The 16,727-nt window shown below is 39.2% G+C and overlaps 1 protein-coding gene across 8 annotated transcripts in view; it reads right to left on the reverse strand.

The window, feature by feature from the left end:
• sun1.S (Sad1 and UNC84 domain containing 1 S homeolog) overlaps positions 1-16,727 on the reverse strand; it is a 40,672-nt gene that overhangs the window by 17,149 nt on the left and 6,796 nt on the right. For 2 of the 8 annotated variants that reach the window (XM_041579278.1, XM_018239154.2), the window contains exons 1-8: positions 15,798-15,985; positions 9,139-9,235; positions 7,051-7,206; positions 4,360-4,547; positions 3,866-3,892; positions 3,443-3,787; positions 2,603-2,725; positions 2,130-2,213 (exon numbers count right to left, since the gene is read on the reverse strand). In XM_041579278.1, coding sequence (XP_041435212.1) covers positions 2,130-2,213; positions 2,603-2,725; positions 3,443-3,787; positions 3,866-3,892; positions 4,360-4,547; positions 7,051-7,206; positions 9,139-9,215 — 1,000 coding nt within the window. In that variant the 5' untranslated portion in view covers positions 9,216-9,235; positions 15,798-15,985. Of the gene's footprint in view, positions 1-2,129; positions 2,214-2,602; positions 2,726-3,442; positions 3,788-3,865; positions 3,893-4,359; positions 4,548-7,050; positions 7,207-8,468; positions 8,625-9,138; positions 9,236-15,797; positions 15,988-16,727 lie in introns of those variants that run through there. The other 6 variants (XM_018239152.2, XM_018239153.2, XM_041579276.1 and 3 more) reach the window with 5 other exon arrangements.

Here is a 16,727-nt window from a genome sequence, read left to right on the forward strand (position 1 = left end):
GACAAGCCATGAAGCATGGCTCAGCTGAGACAGACATACTCATGAGACTGCAAAAGCAACACATGTTTCTGACTGCTAAGGATGATCATTTCCCCCCCCCCATATTATAATTTACAAAAATGACATCACTAAGCTCTGTTTCTAACATCTAATATATAGCTTTAAAGATACATGTGTATTGTGACAATCTTTACCAACAAATCTTGACTAAAGGAACACTTAGCCTTTAAAACAAATCACTCAAAGGAGAGCTACTAACATGCCAAAAAGCATTTTAAGTGTTAGAAGTGTGGTGTGGTTGCTCTGAGCGGTGTACAGCAGCACTAAGTGGTCACCGCTCACTTCTTGGCATAATCTACACGATGTATCTTCTGGGCACTTAAGTCAACCGCACACTTGGGGCTGCATAGTGGGAATATTCAGTACTGAAGATTTTTGCGGATAACAAGATAGACATGAACAGGGCAAACTGAATATGTTGATGAGCATTGAGCTGCAGGACGTAGGGTTGGGTAAAGGAGTGCTGTGTGCAACAAGCTGTGCATTTCAAAACTGCATTATGGACATTCTAAGTTCTACTTTTAAGGCAATATCATGACATTCACATATAATCATATATACAAGGAGTCCTCGAGTTACATACACCTGACTTACATACAACTCATACTGACAGATGGAGGCTATTACAGTGACATACTATGGTTTTGAATTTTATTAGCATTTAGCTTTAATAAACCACTTAACCAACTCCCCTCTAGCGTGTGTTGTCTACTGCAGAGCACAGAAAGGTAAACATAAATACTATGCGAAGACAAGCATCTGTCTTGTTGCATTTAATAAGTAAATTTACCGTATATGTTTTCAACTTACATACAAATTCAACTTAAAAAAATCTACTACAGACCCTATCTCATACGTAACCTGGGGACTGCTTGTATTTGTAAAATTACTCAGCACCTCCCAATATGTCCCTAAAGGACCCACAGTATTAGCACCACAGTAATTTAACTGCATGGCCAGACAAAATGCCTACAAATTTTATTAACACTGGAGAAAATCTGTACCTGGCAGTAACCCATTGCAACTAATCAGTGATTAGCCTTATTCGGCCATCTTCAAGTAATACAATAAACACAAAATTCCAATAGGTTGTCATATTAAAAATTTGCACCTTCTCCTAACACTTGTGGAAAAGCTTATAAGCAGGGTACAAACACTATTGTTCAATTTTAAAGAACATTGCACTGGTTTTGGAGCTTTCATCTAATTTCTGATTTACTAATTGATCTAATTGTCAGATTTACTAAATGGTTAGCACCTGCTGAATTGACTGTTTGGAGGTGATTGCCGGCGTGTGTATGTGGACACACATACATATACACACACACATTAATATACACACAGTATATAGTGAGTCTGTCCCTAACCTCAGGTAACCCACAGCAGCCCAGAATATGTGCAGTGAAATCATCATTAAAGAAAGTGGGGAGCTACAGGGCATATCTTCAAAGACCCTGTACTCATAAAGCACCCCAAAAATAATGTTCAGCATTCCTACCATATTGAATACCCGGTCCTACGCTTTGAAGATTTGGTTCTACTTTAAAGTTCCAGATCTACAATATTTACCATGACTGTTTTTTCTATAATTTAAGACATATGGCACCCAGAGTGCTGTTGGATCTAAACGCTTGCCATACTAGTTAATGAAAGATGATTAGCAGTATGGCAGCCAACTGTCTGCAGGGATGTGTTTACAAGTTGTATTATTATAGCCTGCCGCCACAAGAGTATGTCTTAGACATTAATGTTTCCCACTAGAGTGGGGTGAAAAGCAGCTGTCTGCAAAGAAGTGTATCGGACCACTGCCTGGAAAGCCCCACTAATTTTGCCTTTCATAGAACTATTAATAATGACCAAGATTCACTTTTGACATTTCTTGAAACGGTTCTTACTAGTGAATGTTGCAACAATTTATAAACACCTCAGCAATACAGAAATAAATAATTCTCCAATATCATAAATATATATGAATGCCACGATATACTGTATATGCCATATCCCATGAGCCACTTGTTTTTGACTTGTGTTCCTTTAGGGGTGAGTGCATGCATGAGCCCCATACTTACACAGGGATTTTCCATTTATACGGAGAAGTGCGTTCTCTTTTAAATAGTCGCTCTCATTCACACTTCCACTGTAATTCAAATGAGCTGCAACATACACACAAAGGGTCATAAACAAAGCATACAAGGCTGGTTTTGCATTAACCCTGAGAAACAGGAAAGTAGGCAACACACTGCATTTGCTTATACATATCATTAACACGCTCATCGTCACCAGTACCTAAAAAATATGGATTTACATTGTTCATGATTCCTACAAATGTCAAGACAACATGGCTAAATAGACCGTACACAAAACTGAAATTGGAATAAGTGACTAAAGACCCACACGTCCCAAAATCATGCATAAAACAAAATATCAATTCAAACCCACCAAAAGGTGAATTACAAATTCCAAAGCAGTGCGAGCAAAGACACCTTTTCCCCACACCAAGAGTCAAAGAATTTAATGCGAGTGGTATGAGAGAACAGGGTACCTTTGAGGTCATAACCAAGCTTCAGCATAACTATATGAAACAGGCTCACAAACAAAGTTCCTAGAGATGATGCAGTATTTTTAAACAGCAGCATGGTCTTATGCATGTAAAAAGGAATTTCTCCTGTTGGGGAAAAATATAGGAGTCCAATTATTTCTTCAGAAATATAGCATACCGCACACATTTTGGGGTCGTCTCCATCTGTAATGACTGGTTACTACATACAAACTGTATGTTTTCCACTGACCGATTTTCCCACTTGCAAAACTGGTTATTAAAATTAAAAAAAAATGCAAGCTTGGGCAGAAAACATTGTGGCACAGGTACCAGTTTGAGTTTACAATTACAGCTAGAGGTAGAATGCCAAGTTAGGTTTAAGCAAATCCTGAAACACAAGTTGTTCTCAGTAGTAATGAGCAAATTTAATCGCCAGCCATGGATTCGGTTTGAAATTCCGAATTTCGACATGTGCCAACTTTTTTTGTGTAAAGATGCAGCGAAGTTTTGCCACAAAAAACCGCCCATAAAAAAAATGGCAATTGAATAATGCATTTGGAGAAAAAAAAAGTCGTCATAACAAAACAACGCCAATTGACTAATGCATTTGGAGAGAAAAAAAAAGTCGCCTCAAGAAAAAACGCCCGTTGACTTAAATGCGTTTCATGCAATTTCACCATTTCATTTATTTTTTTGGCAAAGTAAAACGGCAGATTTGCTCATCACTAGTTCTGAGATTACAAATCCCAGCATGCAATTTTGCACCAGCTCCTGTGCAAAATGGCCAATACTTGGCAGCTAATAAAATTTGAAAGAAAGTAAGCGGCAGAACAGTAATCTTACTTGATCTGTTTTTTTGGCTCCGGTCCCTGGAGTAAACTTGTGTGGATGATGTATGCATGCTTGAAGATGCTGAATGTGCGTTTGCAGAGCCCGAATGTACAGTTCCAGAGGCTGCTGCATGTGTGACTGCAGATCCTGCATGTAAATTTCCACAGGCTGTGTGCACACTTCCAGATGCTGCATGAAAATTTCCAGATGCAGAATAAGATGCAGAACGCGCTGTCAAAGTATCATTTCTCTGAGAGACAATGCTGCAGTCACTGCACGTATAGCCATTGATCATTGTTGTCTGTGTTTCTGCTGAATTAAAGTCTCCATTGGATTGAATCAGTGTAGTGTTGCCATCTGGTAACCACAAAATAAGGGAAGATTAACAAATTGTTTTATTTTAAGAAAAAAACTGGGTTTATAAATGCTACTCACCTTTCATCAATTCTTCGTCATCAAGACCTAGAAATGAGAAAGAAAAATATTTTATGAAGTTACTTACATCTCAATATAGTATAAGTTATATACTCTAAAGTAAGAAATAAGGGGATAGCAATGAATTAATGGGCATGTCGTCACCTTTTACTAATCAGATCGTTAACACACTACTGGCCACAAGAGGAATGCGAAATAGCATCTAGACAAGTCAGTGGCTCTTTGGAAACAAATGCTGTGGCCGGATGAAGTACAAATTGAACTCTGGTTGCAATCACCAAAGGTTTGTTTGAACAACAGTTGACACCATACTTCTTCTCAGGACAAGTTTCAGTGACAAAATATCCAGGTACCATGATTGCAAAACTACCTGACTGCACCACGAAATAGATATTTTATACAGGCAGAATATTATGGATAGATTTCAAGATAAAGCAAAAATATTTGTTTCTTTATGCAGATAACTTGACTGTAAGCATTAGACTTGCACTTACCCCATATGGAACTCACTTCAGTCTGTTCCCGAATTAAAGATGCATCTAAAATGCTGGACACTGCTGAGGTGTCAGCGATCTGAGAGTTAAAGCTGCTCTGAAAGGAGGCATTTGTTATAGATCTCCTTGATGCAGAATGATGGCTGGACAAGGACTGTCTGCTGCTGTTGTGTTGCTGCCTTACAGATCTGGGAAAGAATAAACAATTCTTATTGAGAAAGTAGAAGAAAAATGTACATTTGCAGAGAGAGGAACAAAATACTCATCTTAACTTCCTTAAAAAGACTTGCATAATATACAAACAAAGTGGTTTAACTATATGTCAATGTTATATGAATCCACCATTGCATTGTTCAGAATGGGAAGTTGTGATTTAAAGATTAAAAGGTAATGTGGACATTAATAATTTAATTGATAGGAAAATCTGGATCTACCAGTAGACCTTTAGCTGGTGATCAGTAGATCTCAAAACACATTCAAACAGCTTGTCTAAATCACCCTCCTGGTTCATGCTTTTCATTCAGATATTTAGTATATTAAGGTTACATAAGACATACATGTTTAAATAGAACAATATACATATTCTCACAAGTCAATATTTAAGTAAAATTTCCCATGGAACAGAATGTTAGCAATGCTTTTATGGATGTAGATCATAATGAGACAACATCACTAGAAGTAAACTCCACATTAGTAAAGTATAGGCGCTCCTGCGCTAGTAGTTTAACACCAGCACTGTAAATTTTTCCATCTGTGGCACATAGAGGGTTAAACATTCAGCTGCGTTACTTTAATAAATAGCAGGAACTTTTAGATAAACAGTTTGCTCCACTAAATTAAACTCAAGTATCTTGCAGTAAACTTATTCCCAGCTGCAAGAAGTGCTTATACCAGTCCCACTCTTGAAGGCTGCATCCTCACCTTTGGCATGAAGCACATGCAGTTCTCTACGTTAAAAGCCGGTGCAGTTAAAGTTTGGCATTCAGGGGTAATGCCTGGGTCATGGGACAGACCCATATGACCCTCAAATGCCAGCTTTTCATCACAGCAGGTGGTGCTGACAAAAAAGGAATGAGCTGATAATTAGATCCCATTTCTACAATAGCATTCTTGCTATTAAAGGAAAACTATACCCCCAAAATGAACACTTAAGCAACAGATAGTTCATATCATATTAAGTGGCATATTAAAGAATTTTACCAAACTGGAAAATATATTTAAGTAAACATTGCCCTTTTACATCTCTTGCCTTGAGCCACCATTTTGTGATGGTCTCTGTGCTGCCTCAGAGATCACCTGACCAGAAATACTACAACTCTAACTGTAACAGGAAGAAGTGTGGAAGCAAAAGACACAACTCTGTCTGTTAATTGGCTCATGTGACCTAACATGTATGGTTTGTTGGTATGTTTGTGAGTACAGTGAATCCTACGATCCCAGGGGGCGGCCCTTATTTTTTAAAATGGCAATTTTCTATTTATGATTACCCAATGGCACATACTACAAGAAAAGTATATTATTATGAAAATGGTTTATTTACATAAAGCAGGATTTTACATGAGCCGTTTTATGCAATATCTTTTTATAGAGACCTACATTGTTTGGGGGGTATAGTTTTCCTTTAAGATTACTACATACCTGAAGAAGTGTTGTAGAAATAGCTTGCTTCTCCTTTAATTTACAAATGTTCATTTATAAAATGCATGTATGCATGCTCACCTGTACCGTTTCAAATTAAATTAGAAAAGAGTTTGATAATTTCAACCAGAGTGGTAGCCAGGGCCACAGTTTTATGTTTTAGCACTTATAATGCCCAGCATGTCTAGCACTTCTCCTAGTGAGTTACAAGCAGCAACTAGCAGGCTTCCTACATGACTTTTAAATTAAAGGGGTGGTTCATTTTTAAGTTAACTTTTAGTATGTTATAGAATTGGTTATTCTAAGCAACTTTTTAATTGGTCTTCATTATTTATTTATTTAATTTTTTTTTTTTTTTAATTATTGGCCTTCTTTTGGCTCTTTCCAGCTTTCAGATGAGGGTCACTGACCCCATCTAAAAACAAATGCTCTGTAAGGTTACACATGTATTAATATTGCTACTTGTTATTACGGATCTTTCTATTCAGACCCTCCCCTAATTATATTCCAGTCTCTTATTCAAATTGATGCATGGTTGCTAGTGTGATTTGAACCCTAGCAACCAGATTGCTGAAACTGAAAACTGGAGAGCTGCTGAATAAAAAGCTAAATAACACAAAAAACACATTAAAAATGAAGACCAATTTGCATTTTGTCTCAGAATATCACTCTACATCATACTAAAAGGTGAACAAACAATGCAAAAGGTCCAATGTGTTGTGTTCTAGCAGTCACATTTTCTGGCAAAATGCCACGTGTCGCCCCAATGAGCATTAACGGCCAGCACAGGTGGTATACACGGAATTCTTGCTTAGAAATATTACACTGTTCTTGAGTATATTCAGTGATCATAAGTTCTGCAAGATTACAAAACTAACTTGCTATTGCATTAATATGGGAGCTTCTTGTGTCCATACACTACAGAGGGATTCTACGGTTTCCCCATCAAGGTCTATGAATACACATTGAAAAAACAACATTTGATTGCATTGTACATTTAAATGCATAAATCCCACTTACCCAACATAAATCCCCTTTTATCCTAAAGCTTACCTCTGAGAGAGTGCGCTGTCATTAAGAATATCATCAGCATAGTTTCCTGTGCTGGTCTTCAAGCGAAGGCTGCGCCGCGACATTCTGGGAGAATCAAAGACCGGAGCCAATTTATGAACCGTCTCAAAATCGAGGGCTTCTGTTGAATAGCTTGAGCTATAACATTAAAAAGCAACAAGTGTTTAAACTATTGAACATGTCTATTGGCCTTCAGAAAGTAACACTAAATAAAGACAACATAATGGGATCAGTTCTGAAGAACACTCCAACAAAGAATGTGCATTCCTTCAAGTAGATCATGAACATTTTCAATGTAGGGCGCAAAACAGGTTTTTCTCCATGTATTGCCCCTTTTTCCCCCCCCAAGGTCTGTTGTCTGAACATACAGATATGTGACACACTGACTTTCTGCAAGTATTCTCCCATTGAGTCACATTGTAAGGCTTATGGCACATGCATCATTTACCGTATGTATTTTTTTCTATAGTATTTGAACATGAAATCCCTGTTTAAACTAAAATCTCAAATATATTGTGTGCAGTAAAGAAGATTCTACCGAACATGGCTTCTTTTGGGTCCTGTTTGACCATGTTGGGATGAGTTACACATTTATTTACTAGGCTAAAACAGGGTTTCATTTGAATGAAACGTTTGCACCACCCCCAATAGTGTGGTCTGTACAAGTGTCATTCCCCTTGTGAACAGAAGCAAGCGATGGGTTTGGGCAGCATAGGAATATTTATGTCTAAACTCTCCCAGCAATATGGACACATTCCTATGGATTTTTATCCATATGGATAAGGAGTCTGTCCGTATCACTTTAAAGGAATTGTTCAGTATAAAAATAAAAACTGGGTAAATGGATAGGCTGTGCAACATAAACCATGTTTCTAATATAGTTAGTTAGCCAAAAATGTAATGTATAAAGGCTGGAGTGATTGGATGTCTAACATAATAGCCAGAACACTACTTCCTGCTTTGCAGCGCTCTTGGTTTTCACTGATTGGTTACCAGGCAGTAACCAATCAATGACTTAGGGGGGTCATAAATGTTTGCTTTTGAATCTGAGCTGCATGCTAAACATGCAAACTCACTGAACAGTTATGTCCCATGTTGCCCACCTTAAAGTCGCTGACTGACTCAGCGTTAGAGAGCTGCAAAGCAGGAAGGAGTGTAACAGACTATTATTTTAGACATCCAGTCACTCCAGCCTTTGTAGATGACTTTTTGGCTGACTACAGTACATTAGAAACATTTTTTATTTTGCGCATACTATTTACCCAGTTTGTATTTTTACATTGAACCGTTCCATTAAACTCCTTCACTACGTCTAGAGCCAAGTGAAATATATCTAAAGTCCATGTCAATGCCTTTATTATACTAAGCACTTCTGCTAAACAAGAGCCATTTAGATTTACCATGAAACATCTGTTTGCCTTCTCCAAATGGTGAACACGTGCAGCTCACAGAGCAGCTGTCTGACACACTGGTACGTTTGTAAGCAACTCCGAAAAACACAACTGTGATGCCGCAGACTCTCCCTCTTTCTTATAAGGGGTCTACTGATGCTAAAGCTATACAAAATAACTGCTGTTACAGGAGGTTAAATATTATTGACATACTTAATGTAAAAATATAAATAATGTAACCTATGGGTGTACAATCAAAATGACAACTGCAGTAAAGTGGAAATTAATTGGGTTGTTCCCCTTTAAATTACCCTTTAGTTTAATATAGTCAGTGGCATTCTGAGACTATTTGCAGATCTTCTGTTTTTGTAGCTATTGAATTGTTCCTATAGCAAAATAAAATGACATTCTTCCATTGAACTAAAGGGAAGTTAGCCTTTGGTATGTTATAGAAGTTACTATTATTAGCAACCTTTCATTGCCGTTTTAATTTAGTGATTTGCTTCCTTCTGCCTCTTTCGAGTTTTCAAATGGGGGTCACTGAGCCTAGCAGTTAAATAATCTATAAATCTGCAAGACTACAATTTTATAGTTCCATTTTATTACACATTTTTCTTTTCTGTTCTATTTATGCCCGATACATGACAACATGAATTCAGCTGAAAGCAAGGATTCTCACCTGAGAGCATAGGTATACCCAGTGTTGTCTGGCAGACACTGAGGGGGAGCATAGGTATGAAGATGGGAATAATCCATTCTCACCGTTCTAGATCATACTGCAACAAGTATAATGGAAAGGAATGATTACTTCCTGATATTGAGGCACAGGAACGTGCTGCATAAATGTATACAATTCAGGTCTAACAATGCTTCCTTATGTTGGTTGTTTAAATGCTACAGTGCATGCTCCAAACAGACCCGTCTTAAGCCTTTTAAGGGCCATACAGACGTGCATTAAAGGGGAACTATTGTGAATATGAAAGTTCTTCCCCGTAAAGCCTTCCTGCCGGCTAGAATCTAAATCGCAGGCGGGATAGCACTCTGATCGCTTCGTTTTCCGAAGTCGCCTGAAGTTTCCTCGTGAGGCAACTTCGGGCAGCTTCAGAAAATGAAGCGCTCAGAGTGCCATCCCACTAGTGATTTCGATTAAAGCCGGTGGGAAGGCTTTTTGGGGATATTAGTCGCCCGAAGAAGAGGATTTGTCGCTGGGCAACTAAATCTTGCCTAATCTTAGTGTGTGCCCTTACCCATCACCCGATATGTGACAAAGTGCATGTAGTACACAGAAAACCTTGCTCTGGTAAAGCAAGTTAAAAGCAAACAGAGCTGCTTTGTATGTGAAACACAAGCTCCCCAGCGGGAATAAAGAGGCACACCCCTCCCAAAACAAAATCTGAATCACCAAGATGCTGGCAACTTGTCACACATTTGAAAATAGTGTGGTTTTTTCCCCGCTCTCCTTTGGGATTGTTTTAGGCACATGTTCAACATGCTTTTGGCTAATGTGAAAAGGCAGAAATGTAAACATGTGACAGCCATAAAGCCGTAAACAGTCTGCTGCCAGGTTGTAGCTTTTCACAAGAATAATTATTTTCAGACTAGGAGTGATGGGTACATAATGATCATGCAAACTGCCTTAAGCTCCCCATAGACGCGACGATTCTTCTTGCCGAACGACCGATTTTAGGGAAGTCCGACCAATCCTTCGAAATTATCGTGCGGTTAGTGGGATTCGAACGATCGTACATCTTACGATTTTTCGGCCGACATCTGTTGGGAAATTGATCGGCCAGGTCAAAAAATCTTTGTCGGTCCCAGTGCAATCTATCTATGTTTGCAGGGACAAGCAGGCAGCTCCCCTTTGTTTTCCTGGCAAATTGGTCTTTTCAGTTGATGGTAAATTCGTACGATCGTTCTGAGAAGATCGTGGTCTCATGATCAGGATCTGATCTTTTAAAAATCTCAACATCTATGGCCAGCTTTAGTCATCAGCATTTCACAACTGAACAATCCTGTGTCCCTCGCTCTGCACAGGCCAAACAAGATAATATGTAGGACAGCAGACTGGAAGTAAACACAGATATGCAGGCTGCACGTTACAAGTATAAAGTTCATACATGCCTTGGAAAGGATAAGATATATGGCTCTGAACCATTAGGCTGTATCTATGCTATACAGCAGTTCTGGACGCATAGGGGCAAATTCCCTAACCGGCGAAAAATTCATCAGGCGTGTTCGCTAGGATAACGGCAATTCCCTAAAGTGCGAAGTTGCGTCCAGGGCGCCGAAAGCTGGCAGATTTTCGCTAGCGTTACTTCGGCAATCAAAGCGAAGATGCGCTTTTGCATACGCCGGAAATTATAAAGCTATATATATTGCAGCAAATACATTACACAAGTCCAGGGAACCTTAATAAATAAAATAGAGTTGCTATAATGCCCTACACATGAATGTATAGTTTATGTTCCATATAATAGAAAATGGGAGGGGGGGAAGAGGACCTGCTTTTCCCAAAAAAAAATTAAAGGACAAGGAAAGTCTAAAATAGAATAAGGCTAGAAATGCTCTATTTTGTATACTAAACATAAGCATGAACTTACTGCACCACAAGCCTAATCAAACAAATGATTTATGCTTTCAAAGTTGGCCACAGGGGGTCACCATCTTGTAACTTTGTTATACATCTTTGCCTGACCCTGACCCTGCACATGCTCAGTGTGGTCTTGGCTGCTTAGGGATCGTCATAAACAAAGCTGCTTGAGTTCTGCATGGCTGGGAAGTAAGGTGGGGGCTCCCCCTGCTGTTCATAAGTATGATTGTTTCCCTGTTTAGCATTTAGGGACCGTCTGACAATTCCTATCCATAGCAGTAAATGAAGGGAGAATTTCACTGCATACAGTCAGGTTTCTTATAAAAACAGTACACATTTTTTAATTAAAGTATATTTGAGAAAGTTTTCTTTTTCATTAAAGAAAGTAAAAATGGGATTTTATTTTTTTGCCTTTCCTTGTCCTTTAAGGACCTTTGCAGGCTCTCAGAAAAAAGTTTTTTGGGACTTAGAAAGATTTTGCACTAAAATATGAGGCAGTCCTATGCACTCCATTGCACTTCGCCTGGTCTAAGCTGACGAAGGCAAGTCTGGCGAATGAGGTAATGTTCAGTAAAATCCGCATTTTAGTGAATTTGCAGGGTTATGTCTGTTCGTCAGAGCCAAAATTTGCCTGGCGTTAAGAGTGCGATGCAACGCTAGCATCTATCTCCTTCGCTAGCGAAGTTCCGTCACGCTGGCGAATTTTCGCGAGTGTTAGTCACTTCCCCTTTAGGGAATCTGCCCCATGGGACATAAAGGAGTCATTTGCATGTTTCTGCCGATGATGCCTTATGGGAGAATTAAAATTAATTTTTGGTATCTAGGCAGTGCTGTGTGTATGGCATGAAAATACCTTCACCCAATACAATTCTGCCTATACAACTTTCCAGCATACATATGTTCAATGGTTTTAAAGTTACTCATATAGCGGCTATTGAAAACTGTATTTGTTGGACGCGCTCTCCTCTCTGCCCTGGTGGTTCTGACTAATGAAACAATGAAGCAGAAGCCAGCAGACCTGTGAAGCAGCAAATGCAAGGCCGACTTCTGCAACGTTGTCTCAAGAGACAGACCAAGCAGTGCAGACAAGGACAGGCAAATAGTGCCTTTCTATTGCAACTACATTTACAAATAACTTTCATAATGTTTAATCAATGTCTCCTGAAAAGTTTCTTAAAATAAGAATTTCTAGTATTTTGCAAAATACGAGTGTTTCTGAAACTACTCAATGCTAGCACAGATTTAACCCTTGCGCTAAACAACAAAGCAGCACATAGTAGAAAGAAAGACAGGAAAGATAGGAGGACTATTGAGTTGGCCATAGACTTTATTTGATCAGAATGGTTAGTGGCAGGTCGGGAGATGGGAAAGTCTGATCGTACGATGATTTCCCATCTCCCGACCTGCCACTAACCATTCTGATCAAATAAAGTACAAAAGAACAGATAAGCCGATGTTCTGCCTCTGACAGCAATCGTATGAAAGTTATGTCCGACCAAAGCTAGTGAAAGTCTACCTCTGAAAATCGTACGATCTGCAATACACGCAGAGATATTATCGGCAGGCGACAGAAATCTTTTGACCTGTCCGATCGACCAAACTACCAATTTCTGCCGGACGAAAAATGTCGGGACTCTACACATCGGTCCGAAAATTGTCCTCAATTCGTACGATCAGATCTTTGCGTCTATGGCCAGCTTTAGAGAGTATGTGCAAGGGATATAAATACAGTTGATGCATGCTTTGCAGAAGCAGAGTATAAATTGCTGGACAGAAAGAAATAGAATGACCTGAACCATTGTAATGCATCCAGAATAGTTTCCTGACTTACCCACCCTTGTACTATACAGCCTTCTACACAAAATGCATAACAGTCAGTCCAGTCCAACAGACCAAACACAGCACATGATACACTAGCATTTTATGTTTGATTTCTCATAACCATACATCTCTCTGTGTCAAACTTTGGAAAATAAAAATGGAGGAAAATGAACTGGTGGGTATCAGCACAAAAATATGTCCATGCACCTGAGGCAAGAACAGGCAACTAAGACCACAGGCATCCTTTTATTTGTTCTTATTTCTAAATATCTGGCTCATGTGCACGATACACCCCAAAAGGTGATATACATGTAGTTTTCATCATTGTGCGGAGGTTATCCCCTAAAGAACATGTTCTAGTGCAGGGATAGCAAATATGCAGCCAGACTTGATGGGAGGTTTAACTAGAATTAACTACAGTAGAACCCCCATTTTACGTTTTTCAGGGGACCAGAAAAAAATGGTGTAAAATATGCATTATATATTGGTGGGGCCACAAAAGAACTATGTAAAATGAGGGAAAACCTAAAATTAGGGGATGTAAAATGGGAGTTTTACTGTAGTTATGAACGGCAAATTTGTCCAAGATAGCTGGCCCCTCAGGTTGAATAAAGCCATCCTTTCTCCTTTTTAAACAAATTCCTAGGTTTATGCCACATGATCACACACAACAATGTACATATCTGTCACCGATTTCCATTTACAGTTAATAGAAAGTTTCATGTATAGAGGTCAGGCATACCTGCCTTCCCAACCAATGGAAACAAGCAAAAATCATGCCTGGATGATATATAGGCAGTGTTTGCTATTTACTAGAATTAGCCAGCTTGACAGATGACCTATCGCATTTTTAAAAAAGTCACCCTTACTTAATATATGGTTACCGATTTAAATCTGGGCATAAATGGTTTTGCAGCTTTATTTGAGCTTCCTATAGATTTGTTTTGGTCTGTGATACAAACATGCAAAGTCACTTCTAAACGGTTTTCTGGTTTTCACTGGATATCTGGTGTTGCCCAGTAACAAAACAATAATTCCTTCTTAAAAACATTGCCATCTGCTATAGTATACATTCCCAGATTCCTCTTGTCTCTATTATTTAAACAAAACAATAAATGGGAAACATACTAACATAGTTACATAGTAAGTTAGGTTGAAAAAAAGACATATCCCTCAAGTTTAACCTTTTAACTCTATTATTACCTGCTTAACTGCTGGTTGATCCAGAGGAAGGCAAAAAAAAAACATTTCAAGCCCCTCCAATTTGCCTCAGAAGGGGAAAAAATCCCTTCCCGACTCCAAAATAGCAATCGGACTAGTCCCTGGATCAAATTGTACTATGAGCTATCTCCCATAACCCTGTATTCCCTCACTTGCTAAAAAGACATCCAACCCCTTTTTAAAGTTGTACAACTGATTCAGGGAGAGAATTCCACATCTTAACAGCTCTCACTGTAAAAAATCCCTTCCGAATATTTATGCGGAATCTACTTCCCCAAAATTCTTTAGAACTGCTGCATTATACTCTGTAAATCTGGATAAGTCAAAAAAGAAAACAATGAAGAATCGTAATAATCGTACGATCATTCGAATCCCACTAACCGCACGATAATTTGACGGATTGGTCGGACTGCGCTGAAATGGGTCGTTCACCAAAGAAGAATCGTCGCATCTATGGGGACCTTAAGTTGGGGGCAGTAAGCAAACATTTAGACAACACTAACCGCTGAAAGCCGCTTAACATGTGTGACATTCAGTCACAGAATACAATGAAGGACCAGTGTGTAGTCCCGGAGCACGTGGCTCAGTTCTAAGTCCTTGTCAGTTACCTCCCACTTGCTTATTTATACTCTCAGTGACAGATAAGGAACTTGCTCATTGGCTTCCCAAAGCCCTGCTAAGTAAATATAAAAATCCATGATAACCAAAGTACAGCTTGGATCTTTACACTCTTGCTTCTTGTGAGGAGAAATTCAATATTTCAATTACTGATCAACAGTGCACAGCAATTACCTTGTGCTTAGAAATGTAACCATTACTGTAATAATATGTGGGTTGGAACCCAAAAATGCATCTCTATGCCGATCCCTTTTAATACAGGGAAAGTAAGAGTGATTAAAAGATTGTGGATAATAGATTTTTAATTTAAGTTCTGTCAGACTTCATCTGGGGCCACTGATCAAACAGGTTAAGATACGAAATACTGTCGGCAGTGAAAAACGCAGGGGAGGAACAAACAGGCAAACACATCCCAAAGTTTAGCACAGACAGGTCTCGTTAGTATACAGGAGCTGGCAACCAAAGGGTTAGCCACAATTAGCCTGTGCAGAGAGGGATAATCACCCAGCAGGGAATTGCTCCATGCTAAAGTTTACATTAAGGAACTGTTCCGAAATCATTCATTACTGTAAATGGAAAAAGCCATTACAAGAACAGGGCTCCGGCTTTACTTGGTACATTCTGGACAATGGCAAAAGCAGGTTGTTTGTACAGAATCCCCCTGTCCGGTCGTGGAAGAGTTTTGGTAAATGCCACATTTATCCCTGCTAGTTCAACTAGTACTGAAATGGAATCTTTGCTTATTCACACAGTGAAGTTGCACATACCTGTATAAAGAACAGATTTAGTTTTACACATTCACAAAGTTATTCAAAAACAAACCACTTGGAAAACACACACACGAGACTGTCAAAAGGTGCCTGTTGCTTTAAAGCAGCTGCTGAATTGACTCCATATGACTGTACAGAAGCCATTGGACTAATAAATGGAGCAGCACTGAAGCTTTTATATGCAATCTGTACGGCGCATTACTATCCAACCAGCATAGCAACCAAAGAGCAGGAACTATTAATAACTTGCCCACATCAATCTGGACAAACAGCTCGTCATTTGTCGCTCTGAATGAAAGGACCAACAAGCAATCAAACCTATGTCTCTAAAATCCAGCTTCTGCGCATTTTCCCATTGGTGAGCAGGATCTGCTATATCCCAAGTCCGTTCATGAGGTGTCGGGGCAATTTCCAAAGGAGAAGTTTGTAAGTGGCCAGTGTTTTCTATGGCACTGCTGCAAGATCCCAAAATGGCTTCTTTGCCTCAACAAAGCCTGAAGGATCGGTCTAATCTCATCCACCCACTCCACGGCTCCAGCTGTCAGTCTCACCTTGCCTTCATATTCATTGGATCGCAGGAATGGGAGCCCGCCCTCCTATTTAACCCTGCACATGCCTTCTATAAGAGAGTGGAGATATGCATACAGACAGGCTGCAGCTCACAGCTATTGTTAGTGTGCACTTTGCTATGCACAGACATGCATTCCTGCCACACACTGTATGTGAGAGAGAAAGTGAGGCTAAATAAACACACACACACTATAGCAGCCAGTGTATTTATTTAGCCTCACTTTCCAACAGATACGTTTTAATTGAAACGTGCAAGATTAAAGGATTTCTTCTGAAAACACCATTTGCACAATAATAAACAATTGTCCAACGAATACTAGAATACATATCCATGCTGTATAGGAAGCACACAGGGTAAAAGCTGGTCAATGTGGAAAGGCTAAATATAAAGCAGCAGAGCTTATCATAGGGATACACTTCTTAGTGTAGTGTAGTAGATAAGCAGGGTTGTTGCAGTATGGCAACACTCCGGCAGACTTATCGGAACAGTTGGCATTCAATTTCAGAGATAAAGCAAAAGGAAGTTCCAGTACAGTATCTCTCTCTGTGGGAAAGCTATTTTGGGGGAAACAGAGCAAATATGGAGAATGCACGGAGGAGGCACAGAGTATGGGAAAACAGAAAATTTGCTGGAAAAAAACAGGCAATCTGCTGTACCCACAAGGTGTTATTTACCAT

Source organism: Xenopus laevis, chromosome 9_10S (assembly GCF_017654675.1).
Source record: "Xenopus laevis strain J_2021 chromosome 9_10S, Xenopus_laevis_v10.1, whole genome shotgun sequence".
Taxonomy (NCBI): domain Eukaryota; kingdom Metazoa; phylum Chordata; class Amphibia; order Anura; family Pipidae; genus Xenopus; species Xenopus laevis.